At 44.0% G+C, this 23028-nt stretch overlaps 1 protein-coding gene across 1 annotated transcript; it reads left to right on the plus strand.

The window, feature by feature from the left end:
- The first annotated feature begins 4179 nt into the window (after positions 1 to 4179).
- LOC116938864 (uncharacterized) lies at positions 4180 to 11236 on the plus strand. Its single transcript, XM_032946605.2, has 2 exons — positions 4180 to 4595; positions 7307 to 11236. The coding sequence occupies exon 2, from the start codon at positions 7348 to 7350 to the stop codon at positions 8455 to 8457; it is 1110 nt and encodes a 369-aa protein (XP_032802496.1). The 5' UTR covers positions 4180 to 4595; positions 7307 to 7347; the 3' UTR covers positions 8458 to 11236.
- The last annotated feature ends 11792 nt before the right edge of the window (positions 11237 to 23028 follow it).

Here is a 23028-nt window from a genome sequence, read left to right on the forward strand (position 1 = left end):
ATGAAGAAGGATCCTCTTGTGGAGCCACTCAAAACCATCACCTTGCCCTACATTGCAGGGGTCACTAAATAGATATCCAAAATCCTGAATAAACACAAGATCCAGGTCCGATTCAACACAGTACAAAAAATCCGTGATCTAGTTCCATCTGTAAAAGATGCTGTTCCAGACATACAGTACCCGGGCGTTTACAAACTAAAGTGCCTCTGTGGTAGTAGCTACATTGGAGAAACCAAACGACATATCTTGGACCGCATCCGCGAACATAAAGCAGATTTGGAACACGGTAGAACGAACTACTCTGCCGTGGCATATCACTATTATAATTCAGTGGGCTCACATGACATTGACTTCTCCAAGACGGAGGTTCTTTGCAAACCAACGGGCTACCTTGAGAGATTCGTTCATGAGGCCATTCACATATACTAGCACAGAGACAATTTCAACTGAGAAGATGGATTCTGGCTTAAACCATTGGAAAGATGTTTTAAACCATTTCCGTTCTTAATTGTATTTTACGATGACCTTCAGACCGCAGCTCTTTCGCGGGCATTGTCTCTTAATACCTTCCCACACCATGGTTAATGGTATGGTTTACAACATGGAGTATAACAGCGCCTCGCAGCTGTCTCTCTCCCTCTCCTCTTTTCCGACCATGGATGAACTCGTCCGTCTGAACGGGGCCCATAGCTATCCGTGTTGCTAAAGTTGAGGGTAAGAATCCACCCATTTTTTCGCCATATAGCATTGTGATATATAACGACGTATTGTTGGTAGCTTAGCTGATTGGAGAATATATAGAGTTTATTGATAACATTGAGGTAATTTAGATTTTAGTTTTTTATTGGTTCACTATATAGTATTCATTATATATTGTAGTGTATACCCAGTTACTGTGAATAGCTCAGATGTATAGGCCTTGACTTCAACATAGCCATTTCTGTGACCAGTCACAAGCTAATCACTCCGCTATTTCATTGCTAAATTCTATGATAATTCCTTTGTAAAGGCGCTTTCTTTCTTCTCACACAGCTTAAAGGTCGCGATCTGAGCATGGCTTTTTCGCTCCAGCGCTGTCCTCCAGACAGTCTCGTCCCTTCACCTGATGAAGGCCGCTTGTGTTGTGGCCGAAACGTCGTGAGAATTTTATTGTGTTATTTTATTTTATCAATTTATTATTTTATTCTCATTCTACGTGACTTTACCGAAAGAACCAAAGAAGATGAATCCTTGCAGTCACGAAAGCTTTAAATAGAAATTTAGCTTGTGACTGGTCACAGAAATGGCTATGTTGAAGACAAGGCCTACACATCTGAGCTATTCACAGTAACTGGGTATACACTACAATATATAATGAATATTACATAGTGAACCAATAAAAAACTAAAATATAAATTACCTCAATGTTATTCTTAGTTTTTTCGGTAAAGTCACGCCGAAGGGAAACAACAAAACAATAAAATATATATAAAACAATAAAAAAAATTCTCACGACGTTTCGACCATAACTCAAATGGTCGTTTTCAGGTGTGTTGGTTTGCATAAATTTATTTTTAAACGAAGCATTTATTTATTTATTAAAAAACGTTAGCGCCACGCGCAACGATTTGGCACTAACGTTTTTTATAAATAAATAAATGCGCCGTTTAAAAATAAATTTATGCAAACCAACACACCTGAAGACGACCATTTGAGTTATGGTCGAAACGTCGTGAGAATTTTTTTTTTATTTTTTATATATATTTTATTGTTTTGTTGTTTCCCTTTGGCGTGACTTTACCGAAAAAACTAAGAATATGAATTACTGCAGTCACGAAAGCTTTAAATCAAAATTTACCTCAATGTTATCAATAAACTCCATATATTCTCCAATCAGCTAAGCTACCAACAATAAGTCGTTATATATCACAATGCTATATGGCGAAAAAAAATGGGTGGATTCTTACCCTCAACTTTAGCAACACGGATAGCTACGGGCCCCGTTCAGACAGACGAGTTCATCCATGGTCAGAACAGAGGAGGGGGAGAGAGACAGCTGCGAGGCGCTGTTATACCCCATGTTGTAAACCATACCATTAACCGTGGTGTGAGAGGTTATTAGTAGCCTAGCGATAAAAACCAACAAGATCATCACAAGTTCGACCTCCCTAATCGACCCAACTAAACGTCCCTCCCTAAAATCTTCTGCTGCAAGACCCCCTAGATTCTATGGTCTTCCCAAGATTCATAAAGAAGGCACCCCACTGCGACCCATCGTATCCAAGATCAACTCCCCTACCTATAGACTAGCCCGTTTTCTGTCAGATACCTTGCTGCCTTTCACTGGCAAGACCGCCTCAGCAGTACTTAACTCAGCCCAATTGGTCTCTATGGTCAAAGACGTTGTACTGTCCCCTGACGATATCCTTGTCAGCTTCGATGTGGTATCTTTGTTCATCAAGGTCCCAGTACCTGATACCATTGAAATAATTGAAAATTTGGTCCAACATGGACTAGACCCCGACACACCTGCACTGGTTAGGCACTGCCTCAACAATACCTACTGTGCTTGAAATGGCTCCTTCTACAAATAAAATGAGGGTACCCCCATGGGATCCCCCTTATCACCAGTGATAGCCAATATTTTCATGGAGAAATTTTAATCAGACGCCATCCAGACTTCCATCCTCAGACCTTCCCTGTGGAAGAGATATGTGGATGACACTTTCGTCATTTGGCCACATGGCCTTCCAGCTCTGAACCTTTTCCTACACCACATCAATTCCAGACATCCCGTCATCAAATTCACCATGGAAGTGGAGAAAGATGGCAAGCTACCATTCTTAGATGTTCTGTTTGGGAGGAGACCTGATGGCTCATTGGGGCATTCTGTCTACAGGAAACCCACCCACACAGATTCCTACTTGAAACCTGATTCCCACCACCACCCAGCCCAAAAGAATTATCTCATCAAAACTTTATACCATAGGGCTCATTGCATTTCGGACCAACACCACCTGACCAGTGAATTAAAACATGTACACCTGGCCCTGAAAAGGACTGGTTACTCTGACCGTACCATCCGCCAAGCTGTTTCTCCCTCCATACAGAAACAACCACTTGATACTCCGGTAAAAACCATCACACTACCATATATAGCAGGCGTTACTAAAAAGATTTCCAAAATTCTAAACAAACACAAGATCCAGGTCCGGTTCAATACAGTACACAAAATTCGTGATCTGATCCCATCCGTGAAGGATGTCATTCCTGACTTACAGTACCCCGGGGTTTACAAATTGAGTTGTACCTGCGGTGATTGCTATATCGGGGAGACAAAGCGACATGTCTCTGACCGAATTCGCGAGCACAAATCAGATTTTAAACACGGCAAAACGAATTCTTATGCCGTGGCTGATCACTGTTACAACGCTGTGGGTGATCACGATATAATTTTGTCCGATACCAAGGTTCTTTGCAAACCCACGGGTTTTTATCAGAGATTTGTTCACGAGGCAATTCAGATCTATAAACACAGACACAATTTCCACCGAGAAGATGGTTTCAAATTAAGCAACCATTTGAAAGATGTTCTAAATCGAACTAAACATTAAACTAATTTCAATGGTACAGAATATTTTTCAAGTAGTGGTACCCCAAACTTTCGCAGCTCTTATAAATTCCCTTTTCACACCATCAATAGGTAATCTCCCCCTCCTCCCCCCCCCCCCGAGCCAAACGGCAAAAAACACACGACGTTTTGATTGCAACACAAGCGGTCTTCATCAGGCGGAGAGAAAAATGATGAAGACCGCTTGTGTTGCAATCAAAACGTCGTGTGTTTTTTTTTGCTTTTATTTTATTTTTTATTTTCTATCTACGTGACTTTACCGAAAGAACCAAGAATATGGATTCCTGCAGTCACGAAAGGTTTAAGTCAAAATTTAACTTTGTCAACGTCTAACTTTTCAATGTGTGGATCTGGTTTCTTATTGGAAAGGAGGTTGAACTTGGAAATAAAGTCATCTTTACATTTAGTTGACAATGTAGCGGCAGATGAAGCGGTCATGTTATTACATGTTCACAATCAGATTTAGACATTTTTTTCATCAATGTTAAGTGTGATTTCAAGAGTGTCTTATCTACATGGTCTAAATTTTGATTTAAAGCTTTCGTGACTGCAAGGATTCATATTCTTGGTTCTTTCGGTAAAGTCACGTAGAAGGGAAACACCGACTTATGCTGCCGTCACATCTTCCAATGTCATACTAATTTTGTTCAGAGCTAGCTTAGCCCTGATCTCAGAGAGAATTAGACTGATCCGTACTGAACTAGACCGTATATTTACTGAAAGAACCAAATAATATTAATCTAAATACATTGTTAATGACCCGGTCCTATCGATGAGATGAATGGGCGTGGCTTTGCCCAAATTTTAATTTTGCTGGGAGGGCAATTGGCATGAACCAATCATATATGATGTCACGCGCTTGTGCGCGTGAGCGGTGAAGTTACTTGACCACATGACGTCACTAGCAGGGTACACCTCCCCAAGCCGTCTCGCGCTGATGACGCGCGCGTAGTGACGTCAGAGACTGAGCGAGAGAGAAATCGGGGTGAGTGGTGTGGTGAGCAGTGGTTTTAGAGTTTACATTTATTTAGATTAACCTTAAATTCCTCTATTCTACAGAGTTCAACAACAACGTGAACATTGTGTACACTGTACCCTGTACGCGTGTATGTTCCAAAGGAACATTGCGTGTTTACTGTATACAGTATACACTGCGTACTTTACACTGCATGTACAATGTGTATATGTACATTACGTGTGTACACTGTACAACGTGTGTCCATTGCATGGACACTGTGTCTGCACTGTGCATAGCGCAGTGGTTAGCGCGCTGTGCTACAAACCCGGCCACCTGAGTTCGATTCTCGCTCATGGCCAACACCAGTGACAATTATCTGAACCGGTTCTTGGGCCTCTCCTTGGTCGACTCCGCCTCTAATGAGTACCTGGTGTATGTAAACATCACCACTGGGGAGACAAAGGCGGTCAAGCGTGGTGCTGGCTACCCACCCCCTCGTGAACTGTACCGGCCTTCATAGATACTAACATCACTTTCCCCAACAATCTGTTAAGGCTTTGACTTAACTTTTGTGACTGCAGGAATTCATATTCTTGGTTCTTTCGGTAAAGTCACGTAGATAGAAAATAACAATACAATTTTAATTTCATTAAAGTAAATTTTATTAAAATAAAAATAATAAAATTTAAATTTTATTTTCTTTTATTTGTATTTTCTTTCTACGTGACTATCGAAAGAACAAAGAATATGTAGTCTGTTAAGGCCATACAGGGGATCTTTTTGTGTGTCTACAGTGTGTGTGTACAGTGCGTGTATTGTGTGTGTACACTGTGAGGGTTGCTATTTATATTATGGGAGAGAGAGGATTTAGGATCCATTCAGGCTGGCCTGCCAACCATCCATCATGTGTTTAACCAGGCTGGGTTGTGTGAGGAGCTTACAAATCCTTGAAAGATCTGCACACATTCCCATCAGTGAGCTCCTCCAGCGGGCAAAGCTCTGTTTGCTGGATCATGTAGTCTGCATGCCCAGCCACCGAATGCCCAAGCAGCCTCTGCTTGGTTGGATAGAGGGGGCTAAACGGGCATGATAGGGCTGAAAAAGAGATGAACTGATACGGTATAGTAGGATCTGGAGCTGAGTGGACTTGCCAAAGACTTTACCCAGCGGTGTCAAGATAGGCTTCTGTGGACGAGGCTCGTGAGGAATGCTGCAGGCCAGTTGGAGGCATTTGCCCTGCAACGAGGTCGGAGGAGCGATGCCCACATTAATAGCCAGAGCACTGAGTGGCTAAAACACATTATTCTAGATTTAAAGCTTTCGTGACTGCTAGGATCCATACTCTTTGGTTCTATTGGGTAAAGTCACGTAGGTGACTTTACCCAATAGAACCAAAGAGTATAAAACACCGATTTAAAGCTTTCGTGACTGCAATGATTAATCTTCTTTGGTTCTTTCGGTAAAGTCACGTAGAATGATAATAAAATAATAAATTGATAAAATAAAATAACACAATAATATTTTATTTTATCAATTTATTATTTTATTATCATTCTACGTGACTTTACCGAAAGAACCAAAGAAGATTAATCATTGCAGTCACGAAAGCTTTAAATCGGAAGTATAAAACACATGTTGCCACAGTGGGGAGCACAGGTGGTGCATCTGGCAGTCATCTTAGTCAATCATCCCTTAACACCTGTATAATTCCCATGACCTGCTGGAAGGTTTTCCACACTTATATGGCCTCAAATTGCGCCTATCCTGACAGCACTGTTATGATGTTGCTTCCAATTAGTGTTGAATGGTGGCTGTTTTGTTTATATAATCTGTTTATCCATGTGAAACATTTACATAAGAGCATATCTACATGGGGAACGAGGCGAAGTTGTTAGTCCACTGCATTATGTATCCAACAATCAGAGTTGGATTATTGCTAACAGTAGACATTGACAAGTGATATAACTTATTGTGATCCTCCACTGGGTTGATTGATCGTAATTTAATTGCTTGGTGAAATGAGCGTCAGTACTGAGCAGATACAGGCAGCTAAGCATGGTTCTGGCCACACCACCACCTTGTTCATCGTGCCAGTGTGGTAGATTCTAAAGTTTGCATTTGCTGTAAAGTATGTTGACTCTATTAAATACCAAGATTTAATGAAAGTGATAGGTTTTTTTCTTCCATCCAATGTTTTACAAGCATGGAAACAGGATATGAACACAGCACATACACAGCTAAAGTAACAAGTGTCTATTCGAGCATTCAAGCAAATCTGATCCTGGCTTTGGACCTCCAATTTGCAATTGAACATTACTTTGTCCATTTTGCTACATTATTTTCCCATTACAAATTGTTTTATTTTTAACAGCCTTTATTTTTAGCAGAAATTTTCTCAAGTCAACATTTCTTCAGTATCCAGACGCAACCGAAATTGTGTACATTGAGTTATGGATTAGCATTGATATTGAAGATACAGGGACCTCCAGGCATAATGCTGACCACTTGCACTCACATTGTCTGTCGTGCCAGGACAATAGGTGATTGTCAATAGCATATCGAGCCTTAAATGAGCTTGTATGATGTATTGGGGATGATTTTTGCTTTATTTCTTGTGAATGCTTGAGTATAGATGTGTATGTCATAGGTGAATGTCATGTGTAACTGTATATATGGGTATACCTGTGTGCATCTATGCTCACATACATCGTGTGGATATTGCTGTGTTCTGTCTGCAGCTCCCAGTTCCTCTGCCACTTTGCTCTGCAGAATCAGTCAAATGGAGCCAAGACACTCAGCCCAACTTGGTACTAAAATACACCAGTGCGACCAGTGCCCATACAGCACGGATCACACTGGAAGCTTGAGGCAGCACCATAGAACACACACAGGAGAGAAACCATTCAAGTGCACTGTGTGTGGGAAGGCGTTTGCACTGTCATCAGATCTTCACAGACACCAGAGAACACACACAGGTGAGAAACCCTTCAAGTGCACTCTGTGTGCAAAGGCGTTTGCACGGTCATCAGATCTTCAAAGGCACCTGAGAATACACACAGGAGAGAAACCCTTCAAGTGCAGTGTGTGTGAGAAGGCATTTGCACGGTCATCAGATCTTCCGATCCACCAGAGAACACACACAGGAGAGAAACCCTTTAAGTGTGCTGTTTGTGGGAAGGCGTTTGCACTGTCATCAGATATTCACAGACACCAGAGAACACACACAGGAGAGAAACCCTTCAAGTGCGCTGTGTGTGGGAAGGCGTTTGCACTGTCATCAGATCTTCACAGACACCAGAGAACACACACAGGAGAGAAACCCTTCAAGTGCACTCTGTGTGGAAAGGCGTTTGCACGGTCATCAGTTCTTCACAACCACCGGAATATACACACAGGAAAGAAACCCTTCCAGTGCACTGTGTGTGGGAAGGCGTTTCGACAGTTAGGGATTCGAAACAGGCATCAAAAGATTCACAAGGATATTAATCTGAAATCGACGTGTGAAAGTCAAAGTGCTGGAATGAGCTCATACCTCATAAAACAAGAATCAGAAAAACATTCCAAATATGAAACGTGGCCAGGATTGAAGGTGAAATGTCAAGAAGCGAGAATAAAATATCAAGAAGTGAATGCGAAGAGTGAAGAAGTGAAGCTGAAATGTGAAGAAGTGATGGTGAAGAGTGAAGAAGTGAATGTGAAATGTGAACATGTCAATTCAACTCCAAAATCCGACCACATCAATGGAAGCAGTGTGAAGCAGGAGGAGAATTCTGACTCTGAGGCAGAGCGAGGCCACCATCAGCAGTTTGTGGATGTGGAGGTGTGGGTGGAATTTTCAGGCAATACAGAATCAAATGGAGACCAGATAGATGTGTCACCTCGAGCTTGAGACAAATAAGCTCCATTTCATCCACATTATTCACAGGTCTTTCTTATTACAAATGTGTGGAGTTGAAGATTTTACTCCAAGGTTTCACTTCCAAGTTGTCGATGGAGGCAGCATGAAGCTGGATAGGTTGGACTCTTGAGGAAGAGTAAAATGAACCCAAGCAGGTTGTGGATGTTGATGATGTGGACTCTTTGGACAATGCAGCATACGAGCAGCCAGCATGTGTGGACCTGCAGGTTGGGTAGATCTATATACAGGAGCACGAGACAAAAAAACCTCCATAGCATTCACCTTTTATCATAATCTTGACATTTATATGGTGCTGACATAAATGTATGCATATTTGACTTATTTCGCACTTTACATATCCAACAGTGCATATGGGCTAGAGACTGCCAGTAGGGTGGGGAGATGATTAATGATTATTATCTAATCCCATTTGGGTTATTTGTGGCTAATTTTTCTAATTTGGCAAAATTTTGACCCTGAAGCCAAAAAATGTTAAACATCCACTGTAAAGCAGATGGCACATTTTTGATTAATATTGCTGCAATAATCATGAGGACTGCCTGACAGATTTGAACTGTGAACCTCTTCAACAAAGATCAAACGTGCTACCATTTGGCTTCTCTCATTCTGAGTGCATGCAGGTGTAGGCATCATGCAGTCAAAAATCTATTTGCAGTGAACACTATGTAATGTGATTACAGTAAATCAATATTGTCGCTATGTCTTTTGATTACTTGGAGTTATAATTTGATGAACACTTATTTTCAAAATGTTAAGATGTCCAGCAAAAACTCTGTTATCTCACATCCATGGGAAATGCATAGTGCTGGTTAATCAATATGCCGGTTATTTGAGAGTTATACTTATGGTTCATCAAATTTTCCAAGTACATGACATTTTTCAAGAAATAAACTAACCATACCTTTTAACTATGATATAAGAAATACTCTACTCTTTTACCGAGGTACTCACCAGTCAGTTGTAGAGCATTCCAAGTTGATTGTCGAGAAGCAGTGGGGCCTTTTATGGTACATTATACATTAGTACAGTACTGTATATACAGTACATGAAGCAATTAGGTTGGGCAGCACACAACGTGATCAGAATGGCAGATGTCTGCAATTGTGACTCTGCTAGCACCACCACTCGCATGATAAAGTGACATATGTGGACCTTTATGGCAGAAAAATCTAATGCATGTCTCTAAATGTGGAGGGAAAAACCGGAGAACCCAGAGAAAAATCCATACTACCACGAAGAGAGCGATACATGCAAACTCCAAATATACATTAGGCGTCAGGGTCGAGATCAAACCCACCACCACCTGCACACCAGGAGAGGAAGTTAACATCTCGCGACTGCGGCACATTTAGTTGTGCTTTTTTGGCGTGTTAATAAAGTGGTTCTGTTATTTCATAGTAGTGTAATATATAGTGGTGTAGTGTTATAGTCGTAGTTGTAACGGTGTGGGTGTGGACGAGCAATTTCTAGCCCGGGTGAGCCGAGGTGACTGAGGTTACATGAGGTAAGGGGGGGGTGAGCAGTTATGGGGGAAATAATTTTCTAAAACCCTCAAGCAACGACGCCACTAAGTCTGGCTTTGACTGGGGGCAGGACTTGAATTAGCCAGTCCGGGCAGGCCAGTTTGCGTGGGGTGAGAGTCGATGGGGCTATATGTGATTGAAGGATAGTGTTGCCAAGAAAATCAGGTTTAATATAACGAATTTACGAGGTTCTGATTGGAGGACGCTGTACCTGCCAAATTGATTCACATGGCCTGAGGGGCAAGAGATAGAGGTAGGCGACCTAGCAAGAGGCAGCCGATTGCCTACGAGGGAGGGTAGAGAGAGAGATGCTGTGAAGGTGGGATATAATTTTAGGTGAACGCTACGCGTGTACAGGAGACGGTGTTTGTCGGGGCCTGGGGGGGGGGGCTCCCGGGGCAAGGGGTGGTCTGCGTTCGCTAGGTCCGGGGGGGCTCCCAAGGTGGGGGGGCTCCCAAGGTGGGGGGTCAGTTGCTCGGGGACGCTGATGTATGATGAGTCATTGTGAGCGCTGTTGCAGTTGTGTGGACTGGCTGGTGCGCGGTGCTTCTGGTGAGTGGAGTCACTGCTTTCAGTGCTACGGGGAGGGCCGAGTTGGTGCCTTGGTCGGCTGTTGAGCTGAGTTGCTCTGAACGCTATAGTGAGTGCAAGCCGGGAACCGAGACTGCCGTTACGTTGAGTCGCTCAGAGCACTGTTTGGAAGCTCCACAACAAATTCCCCAGACTACAACTGTGTCAAGTTGTTCAAAGCGCTGTTGATAGCTCAAACCAAGTCCATAAACTACAACTGCATTGAATTGCTCAGAGTGCTGTTGAAGATGCCAGCCAAGTTCTGAGTGGATCGTGCATGAGGGTTGGTATGACCAGTCGTCGCGTTATTCTGTATGGTTTTTTTTGCCACGGTGTTCTGTTTTTGTGGACGTGCAGGGGAGCTATGCAGATGTGTGCTGTTTTGAGAGTTGGTTATACTCAGTGTTTTGTAATTGTAGATGCGAGGGGACGCTGTGCTGATGTGTGCTGTTAATGTTTACCGAGAGTTTTGAGAGTTTGTCCTCGTTGGTCTGTTTTTGACGTGCGGTGATGCTGTGTAGATGTGTAAAATTTTTAACAGTTGGTTGTACTTGGTTGTTGAGAAATGATCTGCCACAGTTGGTTTGTGTCCTTGTGCATAGTGCGTCAATAGTGCATAATGAACCAAGGCACAGTTAATAAATTATAAATGTTAAGATTCTCTATTCCGGATCTAGTTATTTGTCTATCTTTCTGTCGCCGTCAAAGCACGTTTAAAAGTCCGCATTGGTGACCTATAATATTGAGGAAATTGCATGGGGGAGAAAATAGAGCCGAGCTCCTTTCTCTCCCTTATATATTAGTGTATAGTAGGTTATTATAGTATATAGTAGTGTATAGTGTAGTATACAGTGAGGGAAAAAAGTATTTGATCCCCTGCTGATTTTGTACGTTTGCCCACTGACAAAGAAATGATCAGTCTATAATTTTAATGGTAGGTTTATTTGAACAGTGAGACAGAATAACAACAACAAAAATCCAGATAAACGCATGTGAAAGATGTTACAAATTGATTTGCATTTTAATGAGGGAAATAAGTATTTGACCCCTCTGCAAAACATGACTTAGTACTTGGTGGCAAAACCCTTGTTGGCAATCACAGAGGTCAGACGTTTCTTGTAGTTGGCCACCGGGTTTGCACATCTCAGGAGGGATTTTGTCCCACTTCTCTTTGCAGGTCTTCTCCAAGTCATTCAGGTTTCGAGGCTGACGTTTGGCAACTCGAACCTTCAGCTCCCTCCACAGATTTTCTATGGGATTAAGGTCTAGAGACTGGCTAGGCCACTCCAGGACCTTAATGTGATTCTTCTTGAGCCACTCCTTTGTTGCCTTGGCCGTGTGTTTTGGGTCATTGTCATGCTGGAATACCCATCCACGACCCATTTTCAATGCCCTGGCTGAGGGAAGGAGGTTCTCACCCAAGATTTGATGGTACATGGCCCTGTCCATCGTCCCTTTGATGCGGTGAAGTTGTCCTGTCCCCTTAGCAGAAAAACACCCCCAAAGCATAATGTTTCCACCTCCATGTTTGATGGTGGGGATGGTGTTCTTGGGGTCATAGGCAGCATTCCTTCTCAAAACACTTTCACCCAGTTGTCCTCTAAATTATTCAGATGTTAATTGGCAAATTTCAGACGGGCATGTATATGTGCTTTTTTGAGCAGGGGGACCTTGCGGGCGCTGCAGGATTTCAGTCCTTCACGGCGTAGTGTGTTACCAATTGTTTTCTTGGTGACTATGGTCCCAGCTGCCTTGAGATCATTGACAAGATCCTCCCGTGTAGTTCTGGGCTAATTCCTCACCGTTCTTATGATCATTGCAACTCCACGAGGTGAGATCTTGCATGGAGCCCCAGGCCGAGGGAGATTGACAGTTCTTTTGTGTTTTTTTCCATTTGCGAATAATCGCACCAACTGTTGTCACCTCACCAAGCTGCTTGGCAATGGTCTTATAGCCCATTCCAGCCTTGTGTAGGTCTACAATCTTGTCCCTGACATCCTTGGAGAGCTCTTTGGTCTTGGCCATGGTGGAGAGTTTGGAATCTGATTGCTTCTGTGGACAGGTTTCTTTTATATAGGTAACAAGCTGAGATTAGGAGCACTCCCTTTAAAAGTGTGCTCCTAATCTCAGCTCGTTATCTGTATAAAAGACACCTGGGAGCCAGAAATCTTTCTGATTGAGAGGGGGTCAAATACTTATTTCCCTCATTAAAATGCAAATCAATTTATAACATTTTTGACATGCGTTTTTCTGGCTTTTTTGTTATTCTGTCTCTCACTGTTCAAATAAACCTACCATTAAAATTATAGACTGATCATTTCTTTGTCAGTGGGCAAACGTACAAAATCAGCAGGGGATCAAATACTTTTTTCCCTCACTGTATAGCGTACTGTATAGTAGTGTGGGGTACTGTACATTCAAGGGTTATAGTGGGGTCAGTGGAGATGGGTGAAAACAGGTGCAGGGTACTGATCGTGGGAAGGTTCAAGAAGGGAAGTAGAAGATGGTAAAGTCTGCTGGAATCTACCAGGGGAAAGTGCTGGAAGTTACCAGGGCATAGCCGAGTGGTTATATTATAAGGGGGAGCGAGGCCTGCGATCAGGGCACTGGCTTGGGGACTGAAGGATGACTCCAGGTGGATGACATCGGGGCCGACTGTTGGACATAGGCATTGTGGAAATCATCGGGCCAACTTTTCGAGATCGACTTGGTGGAAACCATCAAGAAAGACTGTTCGAGATTAATCGAGTGGGAACCACCACGGCTGCAGATAGGCATAGCCTTGTGAACGTGTTAGTCATACTTTCGACTTGTAAATACGTTACTGTAAAATAAATCGTCTAGAAAATGGAGCCTGCGAAGGAGCTTCTTTACAGTAGTGTAGTGTATATGAAATAAAGATTTTGCTATTAGCCAAGTTTAGTCTCCGTATTTCTGATAAGGGGTGAGTGCCGGCGAAAGGGAACAATTTGCGTCTGGGGGGGTCGGCAATCTTTCAAAGAAGAAAGCCATTTTTTTCGTAATTTGACCAAAATATGTGTATCACTCCACTACTAGATGAGATCCTACACCACCTGACGAGTTACTAGGCCATACTTCGCCTGTGGTGTGAAGGTCAGGGAACAGCATAGATGTGGGTTTCATAGAAGTACAGTATAATGATGGGTTTTTCTGCACTGCCCTCTGCTGCACAGTAAGCGGGGGCGACTTTAGCCGATAGCACCTGTTATGCATAACAATGATGCCAGATTAGGGATCGGCAAGCTTTCGAAGAAGAAGAGCCATTTAAAAAATATATTTTTTCCAAAATAGTTCAAAAGCCGCATCACACCGCAGAGCTACTTAAACACAAACACGGTCTCCTTCACTCTTACCCTTTTTATTCACCACCACCACTATCGTTTTGTTTTATAATTTTAATTATGTTTGCAACGCCCATTGTTTCATTTGCTTTGGAGGCGCCTGCCCCCCGTGCTCACCGGGCCTCCTCTTGGTGGCCTGGCTGCCAGTGGTCGCTCGTCGGGCAGCTCCCTTGCTCACATCAGGTGGCTCCCTCGCCATCCCATGCGATATCTGAGCTGCTGTCTTGCCCGCGTCGGGCGGATCCCTCCTTGGGACTGCACGGCACCCGGAGCTTCGGCTGGCACAGTGGCTATGAGATATTAACTACCTTGCCTGGTATGCAGTTTGCGGTGTCTCTCCGTGGTCACGTACATTTTTGTCCAGATCCTCCAGTGTTTTCCTACATATTTAGAATCAACATCATGCGTTGAGAGTATTTACCTGCTATAAATATGTAGTGGTGGGGGCGAGCAGCTGCAAGCATCAAGACATAGAGTAGCCGCCAGATAGGCGCCAGCAATTAGGGGGAGAAGCAATAATTAACCGGGTGCATTGGGGACAAGCAGGTGCGAGCATGGGAACACGGTGTAGATGCAGGAGAGGCGGGAGATGGAGATGATAAGATAGAGAGCACGTGCAGGAGGCGCCGCTGAGGCACCAGCTTAATGGGGGGTGGGATATAAGGGTGTGTGCGGAGCAACACGGGATTATTGGTTGGAGCTTAAGGATAGAAGAGGACAAGAGCCGGGAAGAAGAAGCCTGGGACCTCGCCCTCCACACCTCGTCCTCCCAAGCGGTGTTGGCTGATCCCCCGCTGGGGGCAAGGACGAAGGTGGAGGTGTGAGAGAAGAGCGACAGGCTAGCGGAGTATTAAACAGTAATTGTTAATGAGGTCATGTAAAATAGTCATATTGAAACATATTGACACTGAGCTGCATTGTCCTATGATGGAACATCCTATCATGAAGTTAACGTTTTAATACCATGATGCTTAAGAATAGCATATGCGGTGGTTGTAAATGTCAACTTTTGAACCCACAGCTTGGAATAAGCAACTGCTGTGAGAGTGCAGCTGAAACAGCAGTGGGTGCCTTTTTTGATATTTTTGTTTGTCCCTGGCTTAGTTGTGTCCTTTGATATTGATCAATTAATTTCATTCCTGGGAAGCAGAATCAGCGAGCTTCCCAAGACTGTCACCAAATCCTGTGATTCCCTTTAGGCTTTTGTACTTAAAGCCTCTTTGCTCATCAATTTCATTCTAAAGTTAATTGATTTGCCCTTCCATGGTTACCCGGCTCCCAGAATTCAATGTCGCCACATATGTGCACCGTGTACTATGACAACCAACCAGACAATATTACATTTGGAATTATTAAATGTTTGAATTAATGAAAAAGGAAATATACAATAGAATTCCTGTTACACGCCAAGCTGAACAGGAAATGGCTCTGACTCCTAGCCATGCAGGTTATACCAGGCCTGTCCAAAAGAAAATCCTTAACGAATGTCAGCAGAGGGGCAGGGGAATTTAAAACCAAGAACAACACAAAGCCCAAGCCTCTTTACAGTAATGTAGGCCTTGATTACATCAAGAAAGCAGAGATCTAGATTCTGCTGAAAATCCATACATCTTTGCTGTAGCAGATGGACAGAAAAAGTGATATTTATGCAGAACTGCCCTCGCCTGAAATTACAATGGGGCTCTGCAAGTTTATACTCAGCATGTCTAGCAAGCAAATGTTGAATAATCATTATCTGGCAGTGTGGTCGAACGTTATATCTGCGTCCAATCCCGCTGAGATCATCCTTTGGTCCATGTAGTTATAATGTTCTGTATTGCAACCTGTGTACTACTCTCCCCAAACATCCCCTCCCCTTGTGCTCTCCCCTTTTATCCGTTTCAAGCCCCTTCTCTCAAAACTTCTCTCTCTGTCCTCCTTTCAGCCAATCCCCATCCTTCCTCGATGGTTCTCAACTGTCACATCAACACTCAACCATCGCTTCCTGCCTTTTTTAGTTTGAACCTCCTTCAATCCCTTCAAACCTTACCTCCCGATCAATCGCTATGGAGGCCTCTCTGTACCAATAGGAGGCCTTGGCCTACTTCCCTGTAGTCTAAATGGTTGCATGTTTGGTTCGGGTGAGTGCTCTAGAATTGAGGTCGTTACAATGGTATTAGCCACACAACACCATCATTTGAGAAGCTTCTCGATTGATACTTCCGTGTATACCCGTGAAAGGCCAAACCCCTCGCGATAATTAAATGGGGAATACAGAAAGATTGCCCACAATAGGTCGAAACCACCAACAATAAACCCATGAAAGCCAAGGGTTTGCTGTACTCACTCGCAATGAGTTAATCTAGCCAGATTAACGACTACAAATACTACATACACACTACATACACAATACTCACAAAATACATTCACTGAGTTCATGTAGTTAATATAAGAAGGCTATATGGGGGGGTCTTTGTCTTTTTTTGCGAGATGCTTGCACGGCTTTACTTGACCATCCCACCCCACGGTATCAGCCAATGATACAGCACTTCCGGGTACAGTATACCTGTGTAGCATCGGAAATGCACATCTTATACCGTCAGTATATATACTTACCTGCAGTTGCAGGCACAGGCCCATAGGGGGTGCCACGCTGAGCTGGGAAAGGTTACAGAGAGCCGGACCGTTGAGGGGCCGGGTTCTCCCCACCCCCCCCCCCCCCCCAAGACCCCAGGTGAGGGGTTGGGGAGTTCTTCCAGAGCCCCCTGGAAGGTTCCAGAAAGGGGGCGGTACCGGGGGCGGAGAGTCCCCAGGAGGTGTACAAAAGGGGCACCTCAAGCACAGCTCAGGGCAGTGTTCCGAAGACGAAGAGAAGACCAGCCTAGCTAGGACCCTGGGAACCCGGGACCCGACGTCCTTGTAAGGTCCGGGGCCGGCTGGGTCGGGTCGGTTAGCGTCCCTGCGGGCACAGATAGCCGGAGGGCCAAGAGCCAGGTTGACTAAGTGTGAGGGCACGCTTGCCCGGAGGCTGTACCTCCCTAGATAGTGGGAGTTAAGGAGAGTCTTGTTCATAGTTACAAATAAACCGTGTTGCCCTTCTTTGGTTCTTTCGGTAAAGTCACATAGAATGAGAATGAAATAATAAATTTATAAAATAAAATAACAATAACATTCTCACGACGTTTCGGCCACAACACAAGCGGCCTTCATCAGGTAAAGGGACGAGACTGTCTGGTAGGACAGCGCTGAAGTGAAAAAAACACGCTGAGATCACGACCTTTAAGCTGTGTGAGAAGAAACAAAGCGCCTTGACAAAGGAATTAGCATATAATTTAGCATTGAAATGGCTGAGTGATTAGCTTGTGACTGGTCACAGAAATGGCTATGTTAAAGTTAAAGCATACACATCCGCAGAGGCACCCCTTGACAAAGGAATTAGCATAGAATTTAGCATTGAAATAGCTAAGTTAAAGCATACACATCCGCAGAGGCACCCCTTGACAAAGGAATTAGCATAGAATTTAGCATTGAAATAGCTGAGTGATTAGCTTGTAACTGGTCACAGAAATAGCTATGTTAAAGTCAGAGCATACACATTCACCGAGGCACCTAGTACAAATCAAACAGGAGAATTTAGCATTGAAATAACTAGGCGAATTTAGCATTGAAATAACTGAGTGATTAGCTAGTGACTGGTCACAGAAATGGCTATGTTGAAATCAAGGCCTACACATCTGAGCTATTCACAGTAACTGGGTATACAATACAATATATAATGAATACTATATAGTGAACCAATAAAAAACTAAAATATAAATTACCTTAATGTTATCAATAAACTCTATATTCTCCAATCAGCTAAGCTACCAACAATAAGTCGTTATATATCACAATGCTATATGGCAAAAAAAATGGGTGGATTCTTACCCTCAACTTTAGCAACACGGATAGCTACGGGTCCCGTTCAGACGGACGAGTTCATCCATGGTCGGAACAGAGGAGGGGGAGAGAGACAGCTGCGAGGCGCTATTATACTCCATGTTGTAAACCATACCATTAACCGTGGTGTGAGAGGTATTAAGAGTCAATGCTGGCAAAAGAGCTGCGGTCTGAAGGTCATCATAAAATACAATTAATTAAGAACGGAAATGGTTTAAAACATCTTTCCAATGGTTACTAAGCCAGAATCCATCTTCTCGGTTGAAATTGTCTCTGTGCTTGTATATGTGAATGGCCTCATGAACGAATCTCTCATGGTAGCCGGTTGGTTTGCAAAGAACCTCCGTCTTGGAGAAGTCAATGTCATGTGAGCCCACTGAATTATAACAGTGATCTGCCACGGCAGAGGAGTTCGTTCTACCGTGTTTCAAGTCTGCTTTATGTTCGCGGATGCGGTCCGAGATATGTCGTTTGGTTTCTCCAATGTAGCTACTACCACAGAGGCACTTTAGTTTGTAAACGCCCGGGTACTGTATGTCTGGAACAGCATCTTTTACAGATGGAACTAAATCACGGATTTTATGTACTGTGTTGAATCGGATCTGGATCTTGTGTTTATTCAGGATTTTGGAGATCTTTTTAGTGACCCCTGAAATGTAGGGTAAGGTGATGGTTTTGAGTGGCTCCACAAGAGGATCCTTCTTCATGACTGGAGTGATGGCTTTGCAGATTGTGTAGTCGGAGTAACCATTAGTCCTGAAAGCCTGGTGTACGTGCTTGAGTTCACTGGTAATGTGTTCCTGGTCGGAAATGCATTGGGCTCTATGGTATAGTGTCTTGATGAGGGAGTTCTTCTGGGATGGATGGTGGTGGGAATCCGGTTTCAAGTAAGCATCTGTATGGGTAGCTTTCCTGTAGACAGAGTGGCTCATTGAACCATCATGTCTCCTTTTAATTAAGACATCCAAAAAGGGTAGTTTGCCATTTTTTCGACCTCCATGGTAAATCTGATGGCTGGGTGTATGGAATTGATGTGGTCGTGGAATTGGTCTAGAGCAGGCTGGCCATGTGGCCAGATGACAAAGGTGTCATCCACGTACCTCTTCCATAAGGTCGGGCGTAGAGTGGCAGTCTGGATGGCGTCAGTTTCAAATTTTTCCATGAATACGTTGGCTACAACCGGAGATGGGGGGGGCCCATTGGGGTGCCCTCAGTTTGTTTGTAGAAAGTTCCATTCCAGGTGAAGTATGTGTTGGTTAAGCAATGTCTCACCAGGGGGGGTACATCAGTATGCAGTCCTTGATGAACCAGGTCTTCAATGATAGCGATGGTGTCAGGTACCGGGACTTTGGTGAACAAGGACACCACATCAAAACTGACAAGCAGGTCGTCTGGGGACAGGGAAATGCCTTTGATTGTCGATACCAGGTGAGTAGAATTTAGTACCGCAGAGGTGGTTTTTCCAGTGAAAGGTCGCAGTATATCAGCAAGAAAACGTGCCAGTTTATAGGTGGGGGAGTTGATAGTAGAGACGATGGGACGAAGGGGTGTATCTTCTTTGTGTATCTTTGGAAGGCCATATAATCGTGGTGGTCTGGCAGCAGAGGGTTTCAACGAGAACTGTTTGATCTCATCAATTAATGCTGTTGAATCAGAGATGATTTTGTTCGTTTTGGTAACCAGGCTGTTGAATTTTGTTGTTATATTCTGTTTTGTCCATGATGACAGTTGCATTGCCCTTGATGGCTGAGAGGACGACAATATCATCCCTCTTTTTTAATTGAGATAATTCAAAACGTTCATCTTTGCTGATGTTGCTGGGTGGCAACTTAGCGTTTTTGAGGGTTGCAGCGATTTCAGATCTTGCTACGTCTGCAGAGATGTGAATCAAGCCCTTGAGTGCAACGTCGACATGGGCAATTATATCATTAACCGGTAAGTGTCTCGGTGTGACAGCAAAGTTTAGACCTTTAGCTAAAACGGATTTCAGACCATCAGAAATGGAACTGTTACTGCGATTAATTACGACTTTGTTGACGTCTATCTTTTCGGTGTGTGGATCCGATTTTTTGCTGGAGAGGTGATTGAATTTGGAAATCAAATTGTCCCTACATTTGGTCGACATAGTGGCAGCTGAAGAGGTAGTCATATTGTCTACATGTTCCCAATCCGATGTAGACATTGTTGCTGTCAATGTGAAGTGTGATTTGTAGAGTGTCTTGTCTAACTGATCGAGTTCGGTGCGTGTAAGTCTGATTTTTTCCGAGATAAGGGCGACGCTAGTTTTAGCTAGAATTCGTTTTGCATTGAGAGAAGTTGCAACAGCAGAGGTTAGTGTAAATGCGGTTGGTATTACCTTCGAGTCGCGGCATCTCTTCAGAAAGGTGAGAGACTCGATTAGTTGAGCCTTCTTATCCCGGAGTCTGTTGAATGATCTTAAGGTTGTGTGGAATCCCTCCCCGTAGAGGCGGTTAAATTTCCATTTAAAGCTTTCGTGACTGCAAGGATTCATCTTCTTTGGTTATTTCGGTAAAGTCACGTAGAATGAGAATACAATAATAAATTTATAAAATAAAATAACACAATAATATTCTCACGACGTTTCGGCCACAACACAAGCGGCCTTCATCAGGTGAAGGGACGAGACTGTCTGGTAGGACAGCACTGGAGTGAAAAAGCCACGCTCAGATCACGACCTTTAAGCTGTGTGAGAAGAAACAAAGCGCCTTGACAAAGGAATTAGCATATAATTTAGCATTGAAATGGCTGAGTGATTAGCTTGTGACTGGTCACAGAAATGGCTATGTTAAAGTTAAAGCATACACATCCGCAGAGGCACCCCTTGACAAAGAAATTAGCATGTAATTTAGCATTGAAATAGCTAAGTTAAAGCATACACATCCGCAGAGGCACCCCTTGACAAAGGAATTAGCATAGAATTTAGCATTGAAATAGCTGAGTGATTAGCTTGTAACTGGTCACAGAAATAGCTATGTTAAAGTCAGAGCATACACATTCATCCGAGGCACCTAGTACAAATCAAACAGGAGAATTTAGCATTGAAATAACTAGGCGAATTTAGAATTGAAATAACTGAGTGATTAGCTAGTGACTGGTCACAGAAATGGCTATGTTGAAGTCAAGGCCTACACATCTGAGCTATTCACAGTAACTGGGTATACAGTACAATATATAATGAATACTATATAGTGAACCAATAAAAAAATAAAATATATATGTGGTGTCCTTGTTCACCAAAGTCCCGGTACCTGACACCATCGCTCTCATTGAAGACCTGGTTCATCAAGGACTGCATACTGATGTATCCCCCCTGGTGAGACATTGCTTAACCAACACATACTTCACCTGGAATGGAACTTTCTACAAACAAACTGAGGGCACCCCAATGGGCTCCCCCCTATCTCCGGTTGTAGCCAACGTATTCATGGAAAATTTTGAAACTGACGCCATCCAGACTGCCACTCTCCGCCCGACCATATGGAAGAGGTACGTGGGAGGGATTCCAACAACCTTAAGATCATTCAACAGACTCCGGGATAAGAAGGCTCAACTAATCGAGTCTCTCACCTTTCTGAAGAGATGCCGCGACTCTAAGGTAATACCAACCGCATTTACACTAACCTCTGCTGTTGCAACTTCTCTCAATGCAAAACGAATTCTAGCTAGAACTAGCTTCGCTCTTATCTCGGAAAAAATCAGACTTACACGCACCGAACTCGATCAGTTAGACAAGATACTCTACAAATCACACTTAACATTGACAGTAACAATGTCTACATCGGATTGGGAACATGTAGACAATATGACTACCTCTTCGGCTGCCACTATGTCGACCAAATGTAGGGACAATTTGATTTCCAAATTCAATCACCTCTCCAGCAAAAAATCGGATCCACACACCGAAAAGATAGACGTCAACAAAGTCGTAATTAATCACAGTAACAGCCCATCAGCTGAGCTCGCCATCTCATCTTCAAGAGTTCGGGGGAACTCATCAACGGAGCTCCTCAACGGAGCTCCTCAGCTCCTCAGCAAGGAGCTCATCACCTCAATTCAGTTCGACCGGTGGGTCGGCTCACCAGAGGGTTCAGCCGGCTCATCGGAGTCTGGTTCGGCTCGGCTGAGCTCAGCTCAGCTGAGCCCATCAGCTGAGCTCGCCATCTCATCAGCAAAAGTTCGACCTGCGGGTCGGCTCAGGGGCGAGCTGCGACCACTGGTCGGCTCGACTCATCATCATCGGGGCTCAACTCCCCGGAGCGGCTCCCCATCTCATCTGCAGGCGGGCAAGACCCGCTTGACAGCTCAACTCGCCCCTGCATGGGTCGGCCTCTGCCGACGCGGAGGTCTCTGCCGCCCACCGGGGTGGCGAGGGTCGCTGTTTAGCGACAAGGCTACGAACGTGCATCGCCAGCGCCGATTGCGCAACCGTGCCAAGCCGACTCCCCTCCCGTGCACGCTATGAGCGTGCTGTGTACGCCATCAACTACAACAACGTGGGCCAGCTGACAAGCCGACGTCACCTCCCGCGCACGCTACGAGCGTGCTGTGTACGCCATCGCAACTACAACAACGTTTCAGCTGGTCAGCCTACGTTAACCAGTGTGGGCCGAGCCTAATCAACTGATCCGTATGACGCACACTGCTCCACTACATGACAAATCAGGCGTTCGCTTGACCTAAAGACTCAGCTCCAAACACTGACTATTCAAAACAATTCATATCACTCAAACATACACGGGTCCTTAACCAGAAGCCAATACTCAAGTCCATAGGCCATCAGTGGCTGTGAAGGCATCGCGGCATATCGAGTGAACACTCCGTCGTTTATAAGTATATTCGTAATATTTCCTCCTTAATATTTTGTTTTGGGCTGTACTTCTAATCGCATAAGTACCAACCGATCCATCAATACGAATGAATCCTTGACACCTTCACCAAGGAGCTACGCTCACGTGGGAGGGGAATAGCGTATCCAACCGGCTTACTTATCAGGCGATCTGGTCCACAATTAATTAAACGTTAGTCCAAGATAAGGATATCAGGGGAGAGAGCACACCCCACTGCACCCTCACCCTAAGCCATTGCGGTAATCATATAAATCTACCCGATGGATCTGTTAAGATATTGGTGCCTTTGGGAATAATAAC

The sequence above is a fragment of the Petromyzon marinus genome, chromosome 4 (genome assembly GCF_048934315.1).
Source record: "Petromyzon marinus isolate PM22_M1 ecotype Great Lakes invasive population chromosome 4, UKy_Petmar_22M1.pri1.0, whole genome shotgun sequence".
Taxonomy (NCBI): domain Eukaryota; kingdom Metazoa; phylum Chordata; class Hyperoartia; order Petromyzontiformes; family Petromyzontidae; genus Petromyzon; species Petromyzon marinus.